At 38.6% G+C, this 18,974-nt stretch overlaps 2 protein-coding genes across 2 annotated transcripts; both read left to right on the top strand.

The window, feature by feature from the left end:
* The first annotated feature begins 4,141 nt into the window (after positions 1–4,141).
* On the top strand, positions 4,142–15,426 carry camk1gb (calcium/calmodulin-dependent protein kinase IGb). Its single transcript, XM_082519070.1, has 13 exons — positions 4,142–4,280; positions 6,163–6,274; positions 9,534–9,659; positions 9,837–9,911; positions 10,008–10,146; positions 11,584–11,707; positions 11,847–11,922; positions 12,123–12,235; positions 12,323–12,401; positions 13,385–13,472; positions 13,840–14,189; positions 14,277–14,375; positions 14,511–15,426. Exons 1-12 carry the CDS (start codon positions 4,157–4,159, stop codon positions 14,332–14,334), a joined length of 1,464 nt encoding a protein of 487 aa, XP_082375196.1. The 5' UTR covers positions 4,142–4,156; the 3' UTR covers positions 14,335–14,375; positions 14,511–15,426.
* A 2,668-nt stretch (positions 15,427–18,094) lies between these two features.
* On the top strand, positions 18,095–18,964 carry g0s2 (G0/G1 switch 2). The gene is made up of 2 exons (XM_082520282.1): positions 18,095–18,163; positions 18,294–18,964. Exon 2 carries the CDS (start codon positions 18,312–18,314, stop codon positions 18,663–18,665), a length of 354 nt encoding a protein of 117 aa, XP_082376408.1. The 5' UTR covers positions 18,095–18,163; positions 18,294–18,311; the 3' UTR covers positions 18,666–18,964.
* Positions 18,965–18,974: the final 10 nt, after the last annotated feature.

The following is an 18,974-nucleotide window of genomic DNA, read 5'->3' as shown; positions in this document are numbered from 1 at the left end:
TTGTCAACAACTACTGCATAATGTGTTGGGAATTGAAAAGCTACTGAAAAGTATCACAATTAAAAGTATTTTATGAAATTTATTTCAGAATTTGTTGTTGCAGGTAAATGATAATGATGGTAATATCCGAGTAAATGAGCTGGGAACAATTTAATCAGATTCGTGCTTCTTCCTTCTTTTTTGTATTTGAAGATGGTTTTACAGAAGATGTACATTCCTGCAGTCTTTATTTCCCGGTGACCATTGCAATTCACTTAATGTAGATGATGTTTAGATCATGCTTTAAAACGCCCTTCAAAGATCTATCTTAGGGGTCTATCTCACTTGAAGAAGAACTTTGGTGAGGGAACTGAGTAACAGAAAACAATGCAAGAATTCCAAAATACACCTGCTAACCTTGAAAATGAACATTTATGCAAAGACCAAATGGATGAGCATAACTTTCTGCAATTATTATCAGAATATTTGATTTTTCCTGCAACCCTTTCATGCATGAATTATGACAACCTCAATAGGATTTCTTTCTTAAGTATTTTTATTCATCTTTAGGCATGACAAAAAGATTTTTGAACTTCACTTTTTTAAACATGGACTTTTCAAAGAGGTTTTTACATGTCTACTTAGGTGGACAACACACATTTTGACTGAATTTGGTATGAAGTGACACATCAGTGTCCAGTGTCGTGGTTTATGTGCAAGTATACCATCAACACTGGCACAAATACAAGAAAACAGCCTTTGAGTCATGACCACTATGCGTGAAAGGGTTAATGCAATGAATTAACTTGTTAAGTTTCCTGTCCTTTCTCTGTGTATAATGTATCCATTAGCAATGTTCCAATTGATTTGCATATTAATTTACCATATCAGGATATATTGATTTTCATATTTTGTGCAGTAGGATCCAAGAGAGAGTGGGGCCCAATCCAACTGACTTTAGGCAGTAGGGTACACCCTGGAGAGATTATTTGTTAATATAGGGCTAACACAGAGTAACAAACAACTATTCACGACCAGTTTGGGATAATCAATCAAGCTTGCATGCATGATTGTTGGAAAGGTGCAAGCAGCTGGAATGAACTTGTCAGGCACAGGAAGAATATGCAGACTCTACACAGGAAGCAGCAGTGAGTCAGCATATTCACATTCACATGTGTTGCCAATTCTTAAGACTAGCCTGGTAAACTTGACATATTTGAGGTTTGAATAAAAGTAAAAATGTATATTTGCAAATATTTAAAGCTCTGTAAACACCGATTAAGGTGGACACTGAGCAACCTATTATACAGAAATGTGCCCCACAGTAAACTTAATATGAGCCTAATTTTTATTTATAACTGCTCCTCATATTAAACTCTGCCAAAGTGAGTCAAAACATCGTCCTTCAACTCATTCTTAACATGTTTTCCTACTTTCTTTTTTTCTTCTGGATCTGTAGGATATCAACGAGACAGGATATCCCTACTACAGAGATTTCTGGCACAGAGTTCCACCCACCTGCTGCTCAAATCTTTTGTTTGAGCTGGCTTAAAGGAAAGGTGGCCTCTAGGGGAGAGCAGCGAAAACAGTTTGTTTCAAACAGAGGATTAACTGCACCAAAGCCCAGTATGAGATAATAAGGATTATTTTCACATGTGAATTGTCCAAAGCTACACGAATACAAGTCCAAGAATAAAACATATTGAGCTGAAAATGAACAGAATAGGTCCACTTAAAAAATAAATAAATCTAGTCCAGTTAGTCAGTTGGAATATATAGGGTTTAAAGAATATTAAGAGATAAATCCTTGGCTGTACTGAAAACTGCCTGGCATTTAAAACTATTTTTCTGTGTAGCTCATCTCCGTGGTGAAATAACTCTAGCCTAGCAACTGTGCTAATTATGTGGAGTGATCTGTCATCAAACGTGACACTTCCATCATGAAAGGGCCTTTTTACTGCTGACCTATGTGCCTTCTCTTCTGATTAAAGAAGACGTCAACTATTTGTCATTCTTAAAAAAAAATCATCTGAAATGGAATGTGACCATGGCATCATTTTGAACTGGTAACCATGACAACAAGGCCAATTTTAATAGTCTCTGCTGCAGCACATTACAAATGTGCAGGTAGTCAAATCGATTAATTTTCTCCTGGCAGGTTAATATTGCAGATTTGGATGGCAGATAAAATCCTGCAGGATTTATCTTTAGGTTATGTCTGCATTTCTTTATTTATCAGAAAGGACTCATAGATTATAAAGGTTATTAAAGCTGAACTGGTTTGTTCTGTCTGCTAGGAAGCCTTTAGCTTAGCTAGGCTGTTTGTGAATAATTAACCTTTTGCATTTCACAAACACTGGAGTGAATACATGAGCAGCAGAGGCCTGCAGTATTATTAGTGTGACCTGTCTGTTGTCATTGCATTTCGTATGGTTCCTTCTGTGGAGGGTTACATGAGCACCTAATGCAGATTAATGCATAAACCTGTTAAGGGATGCCTCCTCAGGCTACAGATTATAATGCAACACTGTCACAGCCTGATGGTGCACTGTGGTTTCAAGCAGTTGGTAGCCAGGTGTAAAATATCTTCAACCTTCAAAAAAGCTGGGACACATTTTACAATGTAAATGAGAATGCAATGATTTGAAAACCTCATAAACCCATATTATATTTGCAATAGAAATTAGGAAACAGATTAAATGTTTAAAGTGAGAAAATGCGTCGTTACAAAAACATACAATCATTTTGGAAAAGATGGTAGCAACACAGCTCCGAAAAGTTGGGAAATAACTAATTTATCACTCTCTAGCATCGCCTCTTCTTTTAACAACAGTCTGTGAACTGAGGAGACGTCTGCTGGCTGGACTCCGGGGCATTTGCCCCATACGTGTCCAATACATTCTAGCTATTGATCAATCCTAGATCTGCTTTGTTATATTTTCAATTTCATAATGTTCAAAATGCTTTCAATTCGGTGAAAGATCTGGACTGCAGAAAGCCCAGATCAGCACCTGGATTCTTCAACTTCAAAGCCTTGCTGTTGTAATAGATGTAGTATGCTTTTTAGGATTGTCTTGCTGAAGTGTGTAAGGCCTCGCTTATAAGAGACATTGTAAGGATGGGAGCATATGTTACTCTAAAATCTCTGCATCCCTTTCAGCATTATTGGGATGCCGATTCTACTAATGCACCCCCTATGTCATCAGAAGTGCAGACTTTTGAACTGAGTACTGATCAAAAACCCAGATGGTCCCTCGCGTCTTCAGTCCAGAGGATGCACTGTCCAGGTTTTACTGTAAATATTTCAAATTTAGATGTGTCTGAGCACAGAACTGTTTTCCACGTTGCTTCAGTCTGGATCAGGTTCACATATGGCTTCTTCTTTAACCTGAATTTCCCGTTGGCATGGTGATAAACAGCCTTGTTTCAGACAGATGTCAGATAAATGAGGGGTATTTTCATAATGCAAACCTGCTCTAGAGTCCAAGAATGAAAATATGAAGATGGAGCACAATAGGTCCACTTTAATTAATCATTAATATTTTACAGGTAGACAAAATGTTTTGAAATGTTAGCTCTACATCCAATTGAATTATTATCTAATTTTGCAGACAAAACTTTAATTTTGACAGGTCACTCATACACCAGGATATTATTTATTACACTGGCAGTAACTTATTTTAATTTAATATTGCTAATTAATTAAATCGTTAACCAATGTATAACTAATGTATATACTAATATTTAGTTTGTTGCTGAAGTCTTTCCTCTTCATTGGTGTCACAGAGCTGCAGAAAATCCACTTTCATTCAGCATTTAAACACAACATTAAAAAGACTCTGCATAACAACCATAACCTGTGTATAAAGCTTTTATAAATTGTCATATTTTTTTTTTAAATTATTTTATATTGAGCATCATCAAAAATTAGTCGTCATATATTTTAAAATACAGCCTACTTGCTTGTCGTGAGCACGGCGTGGGCTGTTTTACATGAATCGTGCTGTTTTACAATAGGAGGCCGTTTCTACGCAGGAAGCGCCGTTTTCTATAAAACCTGAAACTGTGTGGAAAGATGTGATGCAGCGGCGGCAGCAGCGAGTGCACCAGCCTCAACTGTGCCACAAGTCTCAATGAGCACCTGTGAGACTCTCCGCCCCTCCCATCGACTATCTTCATGGATGTAATCTCCGACTTAACAACAGGTACTTGTAAGGTCCCAGATAAAGTAATCTCCCCAGACCTCGCTGAGCTTTTGGCAGGAGAGTCAGAGCAGAGCTCCAACCGCGCAAAGTCTCTAGGTAAGTCTCAGTCAGCGTGCTGATGAATGAACCTCTTCTTTATTAAATTAACTATACGTCTTCAGATGTCTCACACTACAGTAATTAAATCTAAAGAGCTGCAGATTGGAGATTTTTTCCGGCCTAGGATGAGGCAGAGGACCAGTGATGTGTAATTTATATTCTGCGCGTAAATTGGGTAGTTTTTAAACGTCCTGCATCTTGAATAGATCTGTCTTGAGTACATTTATGTGTGTATATTCAGAAGTGTTTCTGCTCAGGCGTGGCAGATGTGTGCTTCAAGCTTGATCTGAATATCTGATCATCCGCCTGTTTGCCGCAGAGTGATCTTTCCACGGATGCCGCAGCGAACTTGGTTCAGCTGTTGGTATGATGCACGATGCTGTATCGCGAGGCACCGCACGGGACATATCTGCTGTCATTTACTGACAGAGGAGCCTGTCTCCGTGCTGCAAGTCACGTCATTTATCGGTGTACCTATGCGTGAGATAACGTGGATTTTCTCTCCCACCTTTTTTTTTTTTTTTTTGCACGATGGCAGAAACGTGTGGCTGAGCTTTAAGCGTGAAGTTGATGAATAAATGACAAAGATAAGGTGAAAGTTTTCGTAAAGGGAACCGGATGTATTAAAATGTAAATCACTGATGCAGGTTTTGACTTTGCAAATTAGGTTTTGCGTGGCTGACTGTGGTTTTGGATCCCCCTGCTGAGTTTTATGTTGTGATCTGTGCTGTTAAAACAACAACACACGCTCAGGATGAAAAGAAGTACTGCAGGGGAGGAGTAAACAACAGGAAACCCCTTTCATATCAGATCCTCTGTGCTCATCACTGTCTACATATGTATTTATGTATATAAATCTGGACACTGGATTATTAGAATAAATATGTTTCTGAGCTTTAGGTTTTGGTAAATTTGCATATGCACTGAATTGAAACTGTTTTTTCTGCTTTATTTATTCATATAATTTATGTTTTTATACCACTGTCAGCAGATACCACTTTAGCAATAGTATACTTAATTAATTAAGATATATTGTCACATTTAAAATAATTTGTTCTAGGCTGTTCTAAGTTTTTTTTAGTTTTTTTTTTTTTTTTTACCTGTGATGGTGTCAGGTATACAGATCAGGAGTTAATCCATTATATAAGAGAAAAGGGGGCAGGAAATCAGACTGAGTAACTTGTCCTTCTAAAGTGTTCCTAATCCTCCTCAGTACATTGAGTTCTACTCAACAAGTCATTCTTGTTTTAGATGCTCATCATTTGAGAAAATACAATCATTTTTCTCATTATACTGAATATATTCCTGAGCTGCAAGGTATTTTCTTTTCTAAAAAGTTTCATTTACAACAGTTATAAAGGTTAATTTCTTTTTCAAATGATTTTTTTTTTATGTCAGGAAACAAAAGTGACACACTAGTCTCACATTTCATTCCCATTTGCTTTTAGATTGTGTATCAGCCTTGTTGATACACAGCTTTATGATACAGCATCATGTGGTGCTGATGTGGGCCAAGCCCGGCATAGCTTTACACCTCCCTGTGTGCTAGTTACAGCGCGGATTAGTGCGCTAACCTTTTGTCAGCCAGACAGAGACCGGCTGACAAAAGCAGTCTCACCGGCTGCTCCCACCTGTATACAGTCTGAGCAGCTCAGCAGACGCGTCAACCTTCATAGCTGCTTTGTTAGGACTTTTCAATAATCCCAGATGACTTTTTTGTTTACATTTACAATGACGAGGAAGCCTGTACACTGAGCCTGGATGGTTTTTGTTTGTTGCAGTTGTATGCAAATAAACTAAGGAAACAAGGGCAATGTGGATCTTTTCCTTTGAGTGACATCTATTCTTCTGTCTTTTGCTTTTCCTTAACATCAAAAAGAATTCCCTGGCAAAGCACCTGCAGACATGGGTCGTCAAGAGGCCGACTATGTGTGGAAGAAGAACACTGAAAACATCCAAGAGGTTTTTGACTTCATGGAAGAGTTGGGATCGTAAGTATCATTTAACTCACTGTAAGATGACTTTGATTAAAGTTTAAAAAATGTTTAAGTAACTGAACAGTTTTTTGCTTCCCTGGCGAATGCTTTGCACCATTAGATGGTTTATTTTACTGATACTGATGTGAACTGCAGTGGCTGGCATGATAATAGCCATCAGCATGCTGTTTGAATTAGAGGACAGATTACTGATTTGATTGGATTAACATGCTAAGGCTTACTGTACTTAAGTATTGGCAGCAAGATGCTCTAACTGTTAGACAACTAGGCTGATTTTCCAGAGGGATCCAGGCTTTGGCATCAGTGCAGCAGTTCATTCACAATTTTTTTTTGTAATTTTTTAAATTTGCTAATCATTGCTTTTTAGTTTTTATATGCAAACAAAACAGAGGAAAATGTAAATATTTGATTATAAATCTGGCACAAATAATAAGACAGTAGAATCGTTATTGAGGTCAGGGGTTCTCGAAGTTTTCATGACTGAGTGCCAACATATGATGGAGACTTGCACAGGAAAAATGTGATAATGTGATAACGTGATATTCTGTGCCGGGTTTAAACAATTAGTGAAGTGACTTTAAATGAAAAAAAGCAGCAGTATTTATCAAAGTTAGGACAGTTTAATTTTCTATGAAGGGAAGAACAGAGCTGGAATTAATGAGAAGTGCTTCCAAGAACCGCTGGCACATTTGCAATTAAAAAATAAAAACTAAATAAGAATCCACCTAATGTTATTGCTTTCTAACGTCTAACTTTGTGCTGTACACATTCAGTCGACACTCGCTCACCTGCGCTCACCTAATTTTTGTCCCGGCGGCGATAAAAACCAGTGGCAGTGTTGAGTATTTTTCAATAGACTGGAGAACTACTGGTGAGAGACTAACATTAAATCATGATGTAAGCTAGAGTGCTGCCAGAGTGAGAAAATAGAGCTTACTGTGCTGAGGGCTGAAGAGGCTGCCAAGAGGTTTTATCTAACACATCATCAATGATTGGACTGTGAAGGAGGCAACACCCTCCTGAGCAAAGAGCGTTATCTAATTTGGTTCAGTTCAGTTCTGTTGGTCTACAGCAATTACTTTTATTCCCCCCAAACAATTTGAACACCCAAGAGTTTCACGTAAAAGTGGGAAAACAAATTTTAAAATTACTTGTAATGCGGTTATTTCTGTGGCACCTCCCCTAGAAGAGAAGACAGATTGGATTACTGCTGTCTGAGCCACCCAGTAAGTTTGCTTTCGGTGAACTCTCTGAATGATGCCTATTCCCGGGTGAACATTTTCGTTTTTTTGTGTTCTGTCACAATAAAAGCAAGAGACTCCAGAAGGGACTGGAGATTTTGCAGTCTTTCCCACTGGGCCTCATCAGACATTGTGTAAACAGCATCCTAATGGTTTCCTGGAAATAGGGACTGAGTTTATTCGGGGTTAAGAAGAACCACCAGAGTGCATTGAAAAGCAGTGCGATTTTAGTCTGTACTGAATTCTAAGCACTCAGATTCACACAGTCGGGTGAATTCTTGCAATTTCTGATCGCTCCTAATCTTTTTGATCATGGTTGTTGCTTAGCTTTCATTTTCAGGTCTTGACCGGCAATTTTTCTTGAAAGTCAAAGTATTTTTTTCAAGTAGGTCCTTGGAACAAAAATCAAAGCAATTCAGGGAAAGTAGTGCTATAATGGGAAAGGGACAGCTTGTTCCTGACTGCCAAACTGAGCTGGAATTAGAGTTTATATGAACGTGGGAAAAGTGGTCTGCCGATAGTTCTTGACACCTGCCTGTGACCTGACCTACACATGGTCCGTTGCTGACCTTCTGTGCCTGGAGCCTGCCACCGTTTCCTTTGCGTCAGGGATAAAGCACCTAATCCACCCAGTAGAACAACTATTCCCAGACAACGCTGAAGATAGCATGGACACAGGAGCACAGCGCACAATAATAAGCCCCTGACATGTGAATTGTTAAGTCACAGAGGTCCTTACAAGAGCTTAATTAAACCCTTTGATATTGCTATTTCTGCCCTGAGTTGATTTTAAATTAGATGGTCTCTAAGAAGTCCGTATCAGAAAGTTTCCTTTCCTAAATGATGTAATACGACAGGGAGAAAAAAACAAAGTCATTATTGACGGTTACACAACAGAAGCCTTTAAAGTCTTTAAATGCAATTATGGACTAAATGTTTTTCTGGTGATCTTGTTTATACAGTAAATTAGAATCAAAACCTGTATGCGCAGTTAGCTTAGCTCGACTTTTACAGCTTTAGTATTTATCTATACAAAAATACATATGGTTTATGGAAGGCTCCACACTATTCACAGTCTCTGCAAATTCAGCTGCTTATCTCAGTTTCCAAACTAAGCACAGCTAACCAGCTCTTTATCATTTATTCAACATAAACCATTTGCTCACGTTTACAGCAACCTTCAACTTGACGTTGCCCACCAGAGACGCTTGTGAGAATGCATGTATGTAGATGTATCATGTCAAACTGGACATAAATAAATATGCCAACCTCATAGTACAGTAAGTGAGTATGAGTCAATATGAGCCAGTATAATCAGTATGAATCAGTATATCCGATTGTACTCCTGAGAACAGCACAGGTGAATACACAGCTAGAGAGTAGGTGTTTGCATGCTCAATCCAGGGAGCTTAGTCACCTAAACCAAGCAGAATGTTCCAGTACTGAGAACACATCTGTGTGAAGTAATGTGAGAGAGGACATCTTTGTCTGACGTTTATGTTCTTAAAAAGAAAAACAAACAAAATAATGGAAATGAATGTTCCAGTCTCATCTCCTAACTCTGCAGGAAGAAAACAGCTTATTTCCCAATGTCCTACTAACCCTGCAGCACTTCCTCATTCAGGAAATGGGACTTGCATTATTATATTTTAAATCATAAAGAAAATAAAAATAGGATGTGTCATTAATTAAAAAATAATGTGTTTAAAACATGAGCCCTTCAAATAAAAGTTGGCTGAAAACCAATAACATTTAATGTATGCACAAATTGAGAAACTGAATGAAGCAATAGCTTCTCCCAGTTGCACGAGAGCAATATAAAAGTAGACACACAGGAGTCCAATGTTCTGTGTTGTTAATGTGCCCATGTTTTATTAACAACAGCCCTCTAGTAATAAGCGAGAAGGCTTATTTCCCCTTACCAAGGGAGACTTTGTGTGTTGTTTCAAAGCAATCAGTGAAGGCATCATCAGTAATGTATTTTCAATATGTGTTTATGTGTTAATGAGCAGTGGGGCATTCTCAGAGGTTTACATGGTGAAGGAGAAGAAGACGGGGAAAAATTTCGCCATGAAGTGTGTGAAAAGGAAACAGAAGAGGGATCTGAATCTGGAGAATGAGATCGCTGTGCTGCGAAGGTAATTCACATGTGAATTTTTATGAGCCTCCAGCTTTCATCTCTCAGACGTGAGCACAGGAGGAGGATTGCCATTGATGTCGGGTTTTTTTGGATGTTGTTTGGGTTGAAAGTATGTGGAACTTTGTGATAGGTATAAAAGCAATGTCATAATGAAAGCATCATGTTATTTTTACAGAATTAAACATGAGAACGTTGTGGGGCTGGAGGATTTCTATGAAAGTCAAACGCATTACTATCTTGTCATGCAGCTGTGAGTATTCCAGATTTTGTGTCCAATATTATCAAATTATCACCATAAAAGGAAAAGGAGCATATAGTTTTAATGCTGGCGGTGGCTCTGTACCAGGGTTTCAGGCGGTGAGCTATTTGACCGTATCCTGGATCGGGGGGTGTACTCAGAGAAGGATGCCAGCAGAGTGATTCAGCAGGTGCTGGAGGCCGTCAGCTATCTGCACCAAAACGGAATAGTGCATCGGGACCTGAAGGTATGGCTGATAATATCCCAAACACTAGTGAAATATATGGTTTTTCTCCTTTACATCACATTTGACTCATTTGTATCATGCTTACTCCTTAAACCCGAGGGTACATTAGATAGAAAGATAGACAACATACAGTATTATAAAGAAAAGCCCAACAATTTGCCTTCTTGACGAAGCACTTTGCAGCATAATGGAGACCTCAGGGGGAAATTGGTTGGGATAAGGTGACAGAGAAAAGGGAAAAGATGTCCATGGAGAGATGAAAAATGATATGGTGTTTGGCTGGCTGATGGGACTTTTAACATCAGGAACATTTAGCTTTAAAGACAGATATATACACTCAGAGGAAAGAAACAATAATGTGCAATAGCAGGATCTAAATGAATGATATACATGTGGAGGAGACATTCTCCTTACATCATGGGAAATCCTCCAGCAGCCTGAGTCTTTAGCCACAGGAGAGAGGATTTCTGAAGGCTCTGCCTGCCATTGTAGTTTCTAAACTGGAGGAACCACAATTAAACCTGCTCTCTGACAGCAGTTCTAAAGTGGGACAATATGCTACTATGAGGACTTTAAGACATGTTGAAGCAAAACCAATTCAGTGCTTCACAGGGAGCCAATGAAAAGAATCTAATATGGGCAAATGAAGAGAATCATTTTAGCTACTAACTCCATTGTGTGGCTCAGCTGGAGACTGCTGCAGCCGTTAGGTAACAAGAAATTACAATAGTCCAGCCTAGAAATAATAAATGGCCTGATTAGTTTCTCAGTGTCACTCTGAGACACAGCATTATGCAGGTGAAAGAGGGCCCTCCTGGAGACTTTTTATGTGCAGGTTAAAAGACATATGTTGGTCAAAAGTGAGCTTTAAGGGTTTAGTGGTGCTTGGAACTGAGGTACTGGCATTCATAGAAACTATCTGGTAAGATGGTGTGTTAGAACCGTAAAAGGTAATGAATTACTGGATCTATAACTATCAGCTTATTGATGGAACAGCCTGGCAGAGCCATTGTGACTTATCCATCTAGTAATTATCCATACCTGAATATCATTTACAGGGTCATATGTTGAAGGGGTTTTTAATTCTTAGCTCATCAGAAAAACTAACTTAACCTTTGAGAGAAATTCTTAGAGAAATAATTTGACATAGTTGACATTATTTAGCATACAACTAAAGAGCGGTTTTACCTTTGCAAAACAGTAGGTACCCCAAAGCTCAACTGTTACTTGAAGTCCAGACCTCATTAATCATATAGATAATACTGCTTTGATTTTTTCCCCCTCTTGCTTTGGCTTAATTTACAATATTATCACTTTGACAGAAAGTAAGATATTAAGAATTTGTTCCACCACAGGTGAAATAACTATTTGAGAAGTTCTTCATTGAGGACATCAGTGTGTGAACAGCTCTCGTCCCTGCTTTTTTCCCTTGTGCAGCCCGAGAACATCCTGTACTACAGCCAGGAGGAAAACTCCAAGATCATGATCAGTGATTTCGGCCTGTCGAAGATGGTAGACAATGGCATCATGTCGACAGCCTGTGGCACCCCAGGATATGTTGGTAAGAAAACATGTCATTCTAGAGGAATAATCTCACACTCGCTGAGTTAGACCCTCAGAGTGGGTCATACTGCATGTTACCGATGCTTCACGAGCTTTTGAGCAATCACTGATATAGCTTTAAAATTTTCTCTAACCAGCTCCTGAAGTTTTGGCACAGAAGCCCTACAGCAACGCCGTTGACTGCTGGTCTATCGGAGTCATCACCTACATCCTGTAAGTAGAAAGCTATTCACCACCTGCTCCAGATTTTTCTCTTAGTAACAAGACGATCAGATTAAAGGCCCCAGCTGTGTCTTATGCAATGACACAGTTACCTATATACAGAAAAATGGAGCACATTGAGTCCATGCATGTACCATGTAGGGGATTTTTTTCACAGATGCTAAATGTTTGTATTTATTTGGTTTTTTCAGACTTTGCGGTTACCCCCCTTTTTATGAAGAAAGTGAGTCACGGCTCTTCTCCAAGATCATGAAGGCACAGTATGAGTTTGACTCACCATTCTGGGACGACATCTCTGAATCCGGTAATTACACTGAAAGATGGCACACACCGACTGTGTTTCTAATCAGCGTTGTCTAAGCTCTAATGTATCTATTGTTTTTTTCTGCAGCCAAGGATTTTATTCGTAACATGATGCAGAAGAATCCCAAGATGCGCTACACTACAGACCTAGCGCTCAGACATCCATGGTGACTACCACTCATACACTACACTTGTATTATGGAAACTTATTATGCTCCTTTCACCCATGTTGACATTTTTTGGACTTTTTGGCATTATTTATAGTTTACTGTAATCCTTTTTTATCTGACAATCAGTTCATTCACAGTCTTCAACAAGACAATTTAGCATTTTCTCTCTTTTTATCAGATCCTCTATCACATTAGGGACATTTGCTCTCACTGACATGACCCAATGCCAAAAGCAGACAAAAAAAACAGCATTTAAACCTCATTATTTGAGATTCTGATTATATTTAATATGAAAACCCACCCCAAAAGTTGATTCTGTTCATTAGGACGTAGCGTTTTTTACAGTGGGAGAAATGTTTCATTTGCCTAATGACTGAAATTAGCACCATTGAAGGAACAATGGGCTGGGAGTTCAGTTCCTTGATCATTAATATGCAAATTCTAATGAGCATTGATCAAAGACCACTGATCAATGGCCATGAGTACCATTTGCAGAGAGTTGGGGAATGGCTGCAATCAAACCTGCAGTCCGCTGAAACTGAAGACATCACTGAAGACGCTACGTCCAGATAAACAGAATCAACTTTTGGGGATTTACTTTCCTGGATGATTGAGCATGCATCAAGACATGAAAACCCACCATTGTACCAGTATAGTTGTGACAAAACAATAATTACATATTATCTTTTATTAATGACTCCCTTTTTGTAATATAAGTACATATTTTGTGCAGTATAGTAGCATGTCTCGAGCAAAATTCACAACTGTCACTGAATTATTACGTTGTAACAGTTAATGTGTAATAGTCCATAAAATGTCATCTAAGCCTGATCATAAAATAACTTTCTACAATTAACATTTTAGTGGCACTGCACACAGGAGGCATCAATCTTCCTGCCCAGCACCAGTTACAAATGCATTCAGAATTAATCTCTACCTAAAATAAATTTAAGCTTTCTGTGCCGTCATTCGTTTTCCAGGATTATTGGGAAGACAGCTCGGAGCCAGGACATCTACTATTCCGTCAGCGTTCAGATTCAAAAGAACTTTGCCAAGTCCAAGTGGAAGGTTAGTCTGCACGGATTTCTTGGCTTCAGTGTGGTAACCTTACTGAAGACCTGCAGTTTATAGTAGATTAATCGGGTGCCAACCTAAATCCTTCCTGGCCAGGGAGACTTTAATAAGATACTGTTTAGTAATCGAGGGCACTAAGGGCTGATGTAGTGCATACACTGCCTAGGAAATCAAATGCACTTGGCTGCTCAGTGGTAAAAAAGAAGAAGAAAAGATCCTAAAATATGAATCTATAATTTATCAATCAATGATAAATGAACAAGACATTTCATTTAATGTCTACTCAATATCACCATATATAAGGACATCTAAAGTGAAGCTAGGCTATTTTTCAACCTCTTTTTTATATTCGCTTTTACAGCAAGCCTACAATGCTGCTGTTGCCATCAACCACATGAAGAAGCTGCAGCTGGCCCACTCAGAGCAGGTCCTGAGGCAGGCCAGCATCCCAGACATCAGGGTCATCGACGTGTCCTCCCCAACGAAAAACCGGAAACATCTTGATCCAGACAAGGTTGAGCCCAAGGTGCCAGAGGTCAACGGGAGTGTGCAGGGGACACATCACATGTCCTTGCCCACAAGCCATGTTGAACTAAAGAGCCACTGCCACCCACTGAAGACCAGTCAGAGCCATTGCAGTGCACAACACGCACCTACAATAGCTGAACAGGGAAAGCATGTGTACCACTCAGAGCCTGCCAACCTGAATGGGTTTGTAGCTGTTTTATATCAAATTGTGACCTTTGACCTTTTGAGTTTATAATATGGCTGACTAAAACATTTCTCTTTTGCTTTTAGATACGGTAAAAAAAACAATAATAGCAAGACCATAACTGGTGTTTGTGCCATCATGTGAAAGCTGCACAGAGTTTACATGGAAATAAAACATTTTACCTGGTAGGTACACTTAAAGCATGTGGATATAATGAACAAATACATTAAACTGTTTTTAAATTACACTTTTATTATTAAACTACAGTTTAATGGTGAAAAATTTATTTCTCACCCTGAATGTATTTCTGCCCTCTACAGGTCAGTGTTGCTGTTTTGACCCAGCATACAGCTGGTTTGCGTCAGCAGCTCCCAGGTACTGAGAACGACAAGTGGTTGATTCAAGCGGTGTGGGAGATCCACAGTCTGTGTGGAGCATTTTATTTTGGAGAGAGTGCCTAGGAAGCTTCCCCAAAACCACACCAAAGTACACAAACCACAACGAAACTCACACGCTCAGATGCACGAGTCTCATTTTTAACCAGAACATTTTTGACAGTATTCAACAGAACTGTGTGATCTAGGACGGAAAGCAGTGGATTAAATGGGCTCATCTCTAGCCGGGCTTTGCATGAATATCCATGTTGTTTATGGTGACGATGTTCCTGACCACTGGTTTTTGATGGGGCAGAAGTCAGATCATCCGAACACTTTGTGTTCATGGTTCCATGCTTAAAATAATACACACAATGACGTCAATGACAATTATTGTACTTGAAGAAAACCGCATGCTTACTGCATCCAATAAGCCATACTGATGTAATTTAATATGGTAAAGTTGTCTCATATTTTTGTTACTTTCTTTAAGTTAATTGTTTCGCTAATTTATTTTTTTAATTATTTGCTTCTTTTTTTAAAAAATAAAATAAAATAGAGCAGATCAAATTCAAATTTGAAATAAAAATATATATAACAATGTATATTTAAACAAACCTATCATTAACAGTGTAAATGCCACAAGTATATTCATTAAATGCCATAAACCTACTAGAACTTTTACATTCAGGTAAAGTCTATTGTTAGAAATGTTTATTCACTTATTGTAAGCGGTTTACTTTGGGCAGTCTGCTGTTTGTCTTGGTATGTGCTTTGTAATGATGGATTTAACATATATTCATGTTATATATGTATTATGCTGGGAATCCTGTATACTCAAAAATAAAGGATCTGCATTTGTTTTGCTGTGGTTGTTTTACCTTCACTCCTGGTAAACAAATTAATGGTAGACTTTGCAAAATTAAATTAAGCTATTGCCAGTACATACACTAGCTAATCAATCACAGTATAATCAGCAGGCAGCTCAATGCATGGTCAAGATGAGAATACAAAGCAAGGTGATTTGCAGTAAGTTACTTTGAACGTAGCATTGTTGCTTGTGCCAGATGAGTTGGTCTGCATATTTTACAAAATACTGATCCTTTTTAGCACATTTAGCACCACATTGAATCCTGAAGCTGATGGGCTACAGCAGCAGAAGGCCACACTGGATCCCTGCCAGGTAGGCAACAGGAAACTCCGGCTACAGTTTGAACAGGCTTTGTTCAGACGTGTTTACTTTCTAATAATAGATTTTTTCTTCTTCTTGTTAATTTCTGCAACTTTCTGCAAACTTGCATGTTATTAAGCATCACCCTAATATAAATACACCATATTTGGGACTCATTTAACCTGAGCTGGTAACCTCAGTTAATCTAACCAGCAAGCCAATTAGCAGGCTGTACTTCTGTACTTCAGCCTTTCCACCACAGTCAGGATTACAAGGAGCAGCGTACTTAGAACAGCACGTTCCAGACGGAGTAAATTAAGCCAAGTAAGCCAACAGATACAAAACATGTCTTTGTGACCAGGTTTAAACAGCTTTTATTATAAGATGTGAATAGGAGTCAAAAGCTGAGAAATGTATGTTGACTTAAAGGGTGCTTTAGATTATTATTCATTTCACCCCATTTATGAATTTCCTGCAAACACTGTGTTACAGGTAAAACACTCACTATTAAAATCTCTGAAATAAAAAAGTCACTGTGTGTGTAATTTTCCTTTCACATATAAACATTTTAAATACTGTGGATCTAAACTCCTTCTCCCCTTAGCTCCTGTTGAAAGAGTTTTCACATCCACATTTGTCATAAAACTTCCCCCTCAACCACAGCATGGTGCCTTGGTGAAGTCCAGAATAGAGACAGACTGTTCATTTCAAGCAGAAGTGACAAAAAAAATGGAGCAAAGGTCTCCAAACAGTCTCAACATTTTCCCAGCAGAGGCAAACATAAATGCCCAGAGCTGAGTTGCTCAAAGAGGAACATTATCGACTGCGTAATTATTGCGTTATTACCTGCAATATTTTAGGCAACTCTGCAATCCAAAAGTGGACAAACGGGGTGAAAGGTTGTCCCTGGATTAGCTATGAAGAGTGGAATCAGTGTGGATACTTTTTAGCATTTTCTCCTGTATTTTACTCTGACCTGATGTATTAGTATGAAATTCTTTACATAGAATCTTCACCTCCATTTTCAGTTCAAAATCTCAAAGTACTGAAAAAATAATGCTTTATCAAATCAAATCAAATCACTTTTATTGTCACATCACATGTGCAGGTACATTGGTACAGCACATGTGAGTGAAATTCTTGTGTGCGAGCTTCACAAGCAACAGAGTTGTGCAAAATACAAGAATGGCTACATCTGAAACTAATAAATATATGTACAATATATAATAGTATATGCATTTCTGGATGTGTATACTAAATATTTTTCTACGTGTGTGTGTGTGTGTGTGTGTGTGTGTGTGTACACATAGTTTACAAATTAAATAGAGTAAACAATTAATAAAATATATAAAAATATACAGAGTTGAGACATTACTTTAATGTAATGTCATGAGTAATCTGTATAACTGCTGCATTTTACTTAGAGAATTATATTAATATGCAATGTGACAGTTACAAAACTAATAATAAGTGTAACTTATTTGGTCACTACCAGCACAGCTAAAAGTCAAACTGGATAAAATGTTAAGCACGATTCATCTGGTGTACAGATGTTGAAGCAATGTGTGGTTGTCATTTTCACTCAGTGATGATGTCTCTGTGACAAAGATCAGACACATTTCCCAACTCGCTACTCTTCTCTCGTGCAGCAGGGAACTGGTTCAAAGTGCAGAGAGTTTGAGACACGTACACACGCATGTACTGTCAGCATTTTGGACAGATTTAGGTACAGGAGCAGAGCAGCTCAGGACAGCATGATTTGGGGGATTCTATCGACCCTTATCTTCTAATGAGGCTTATCTATTGCTGTTCAATAGGGGGTATTCCATGTGTAACCAATACTGTTGTCAGACAATAACTATTAACCAATAAATGGGGCTGGCTTTCCACAGCCTAGCATACTCTTATTGGACACTAATGAAGCTCTCCTGATAAAGATCAATATGCATGGTAACAAAGCACAAACCCAGGACTGTTGTTGTTCAGTGGTCCGTAACATGTTAACTGTCTGAATGTTAACATCCTTTATTTATTTATTTTTAACTTTTCTTAAACAGTGCCTGTGTGTGCTTGAAGAAGTTAATGAGTACCAACTAATGTTGCAAAGCATTACTTACTGTCAGAACAATATAATGTTTACTGCATGAACTGCACATGCAGAGTTCAGGCAACATGTCACATCACATGCATTTCATCACATACAGGGATTGGATGTGTCTGCCCTTTTACCCAAACAAGTTCTAATCTCCAACAAAACAATTGGAGTACAAGTGGCCTCATGAATATGCATTGTGTCCCCAGTGTGGGCGTTAACCTGGCCCTGCTTGGGTTTAAATATGCAGGCTCTGCCTTTGCCTCTGCCTGCAAAGCCTGATTACTCAGAACGCACAGAAAAAGAGAATAAGAGAGTTTGTGCGTGTGCTTCGACGTAAGTATTATTCTCTTTTTTTGTGGATAGTAGAATTTTTGCATTTTAATTAAATGGATTAGTTGTCAGGAGTAAATCTTTGTTCTCTTTACAGAATATCTGGTTACAATTGTTCCTTTTCTTTTAACAGACTCATCGACAACACAATATGGAAAACTTTGGCGAGATCATCCCATTTGCTAAAGAAATGCTGACACAGAGGCCCAGCCGGAGCATGCTGAAGATCTACATGCTCGGCTCTACTCTGGCAATGCTTGGCATGGTCGGGGGACTGGTAGAGATGGCTTTCCTGCCCTTTGTGGAGAGAGATACTGAGGAGGATGAACCAGCAGAGCTTATCATCCTGAAGAAGAAGGAGAAGAAGCAGGTGCTGAAGCCACACACTGCCTCTGCTGATAGTGAAGTTGCTGATGTGGTGGATACAGTAATGCCTGAGGAAAAAGCCAAATATCTTTTGACTTCAAGGCGGAGAAGCTCAGCCAACCGCTTACATGCTTCTTAAAGAAACTTTCTCCTCTTCACATAAATGGACACTAGAGATGATGGTAATGTTGGTGAATCAAGTCATTGTGCGGAAATGGCCCATTCATTATTTCAAAAATTGGTTAAATGTGCAGTTTGCTCCTGTTGACTGGGTAAAAAATGAGATGAGATACAGTGAAGACTGCGGGTTACAGTAACGTTGGCTGCTGGGCAGCAGATATTTGTGAATGTGATGTGATAGATGTGATGTAAAAGTGGAATGTGTGTGATTAAATTTGTTTTGCACCCCAATAAAAATATATTTTTTTCTCCAAACAATTGTCTCAGA

Source organism: Aulonocara stuartgranti, assembly GCF_965226115.1.
Source record: "Aulonocara stuartgranti genome assembly, chromosome: 20".
NCBI classification, from domain to species: domain Eukaryota; kingdom Metazoa; phylum Chordata; class Actinopteri; order Cichliformes; family Cichlidae; genus Aulonocara; species Aulonocara stuartgranti.
The sequence above is the reverse complement of the archived record's forward strand: the minus strand, read 5'-3'. Positions and strand labels throughout refer to the sequence as shown.

What these genes read in the sequence shown, in the direction of transcription:
- camk1gb (XM_082519070.1), top strand. Translation starts at nt 4,157, where the DNA reads ATGGATGTAATCTCCGACTTAACAACAGGTACTTGTAAGGTCCCAGAT. An exon ending in TACTATCTTGTCATGCAGCT is followed by an intron (nt 9,912 to 10,007) that starts GTGAGTATTCCA and finishes GCTCTGTACCAG; the next exon opens with GGTTTCAGGCGGTGAGCTAT. An exon ending in CTAGCGCTCAGACATCCATG is followed by an intron (nt 12,402 to 13,384) that starts GTGACTACCACT and finishes TTCGTTTTCCAG; the next exon opens with GATTATTGGGAAGACAGCTC.
- g0s2 (XM_082520282.1), top strand. Translation starts at nt 18,312, where the DNA reads ATGGAAAACTTTGGCGAGATCATCCCATTTGCTAAAGAAATGCTGACA.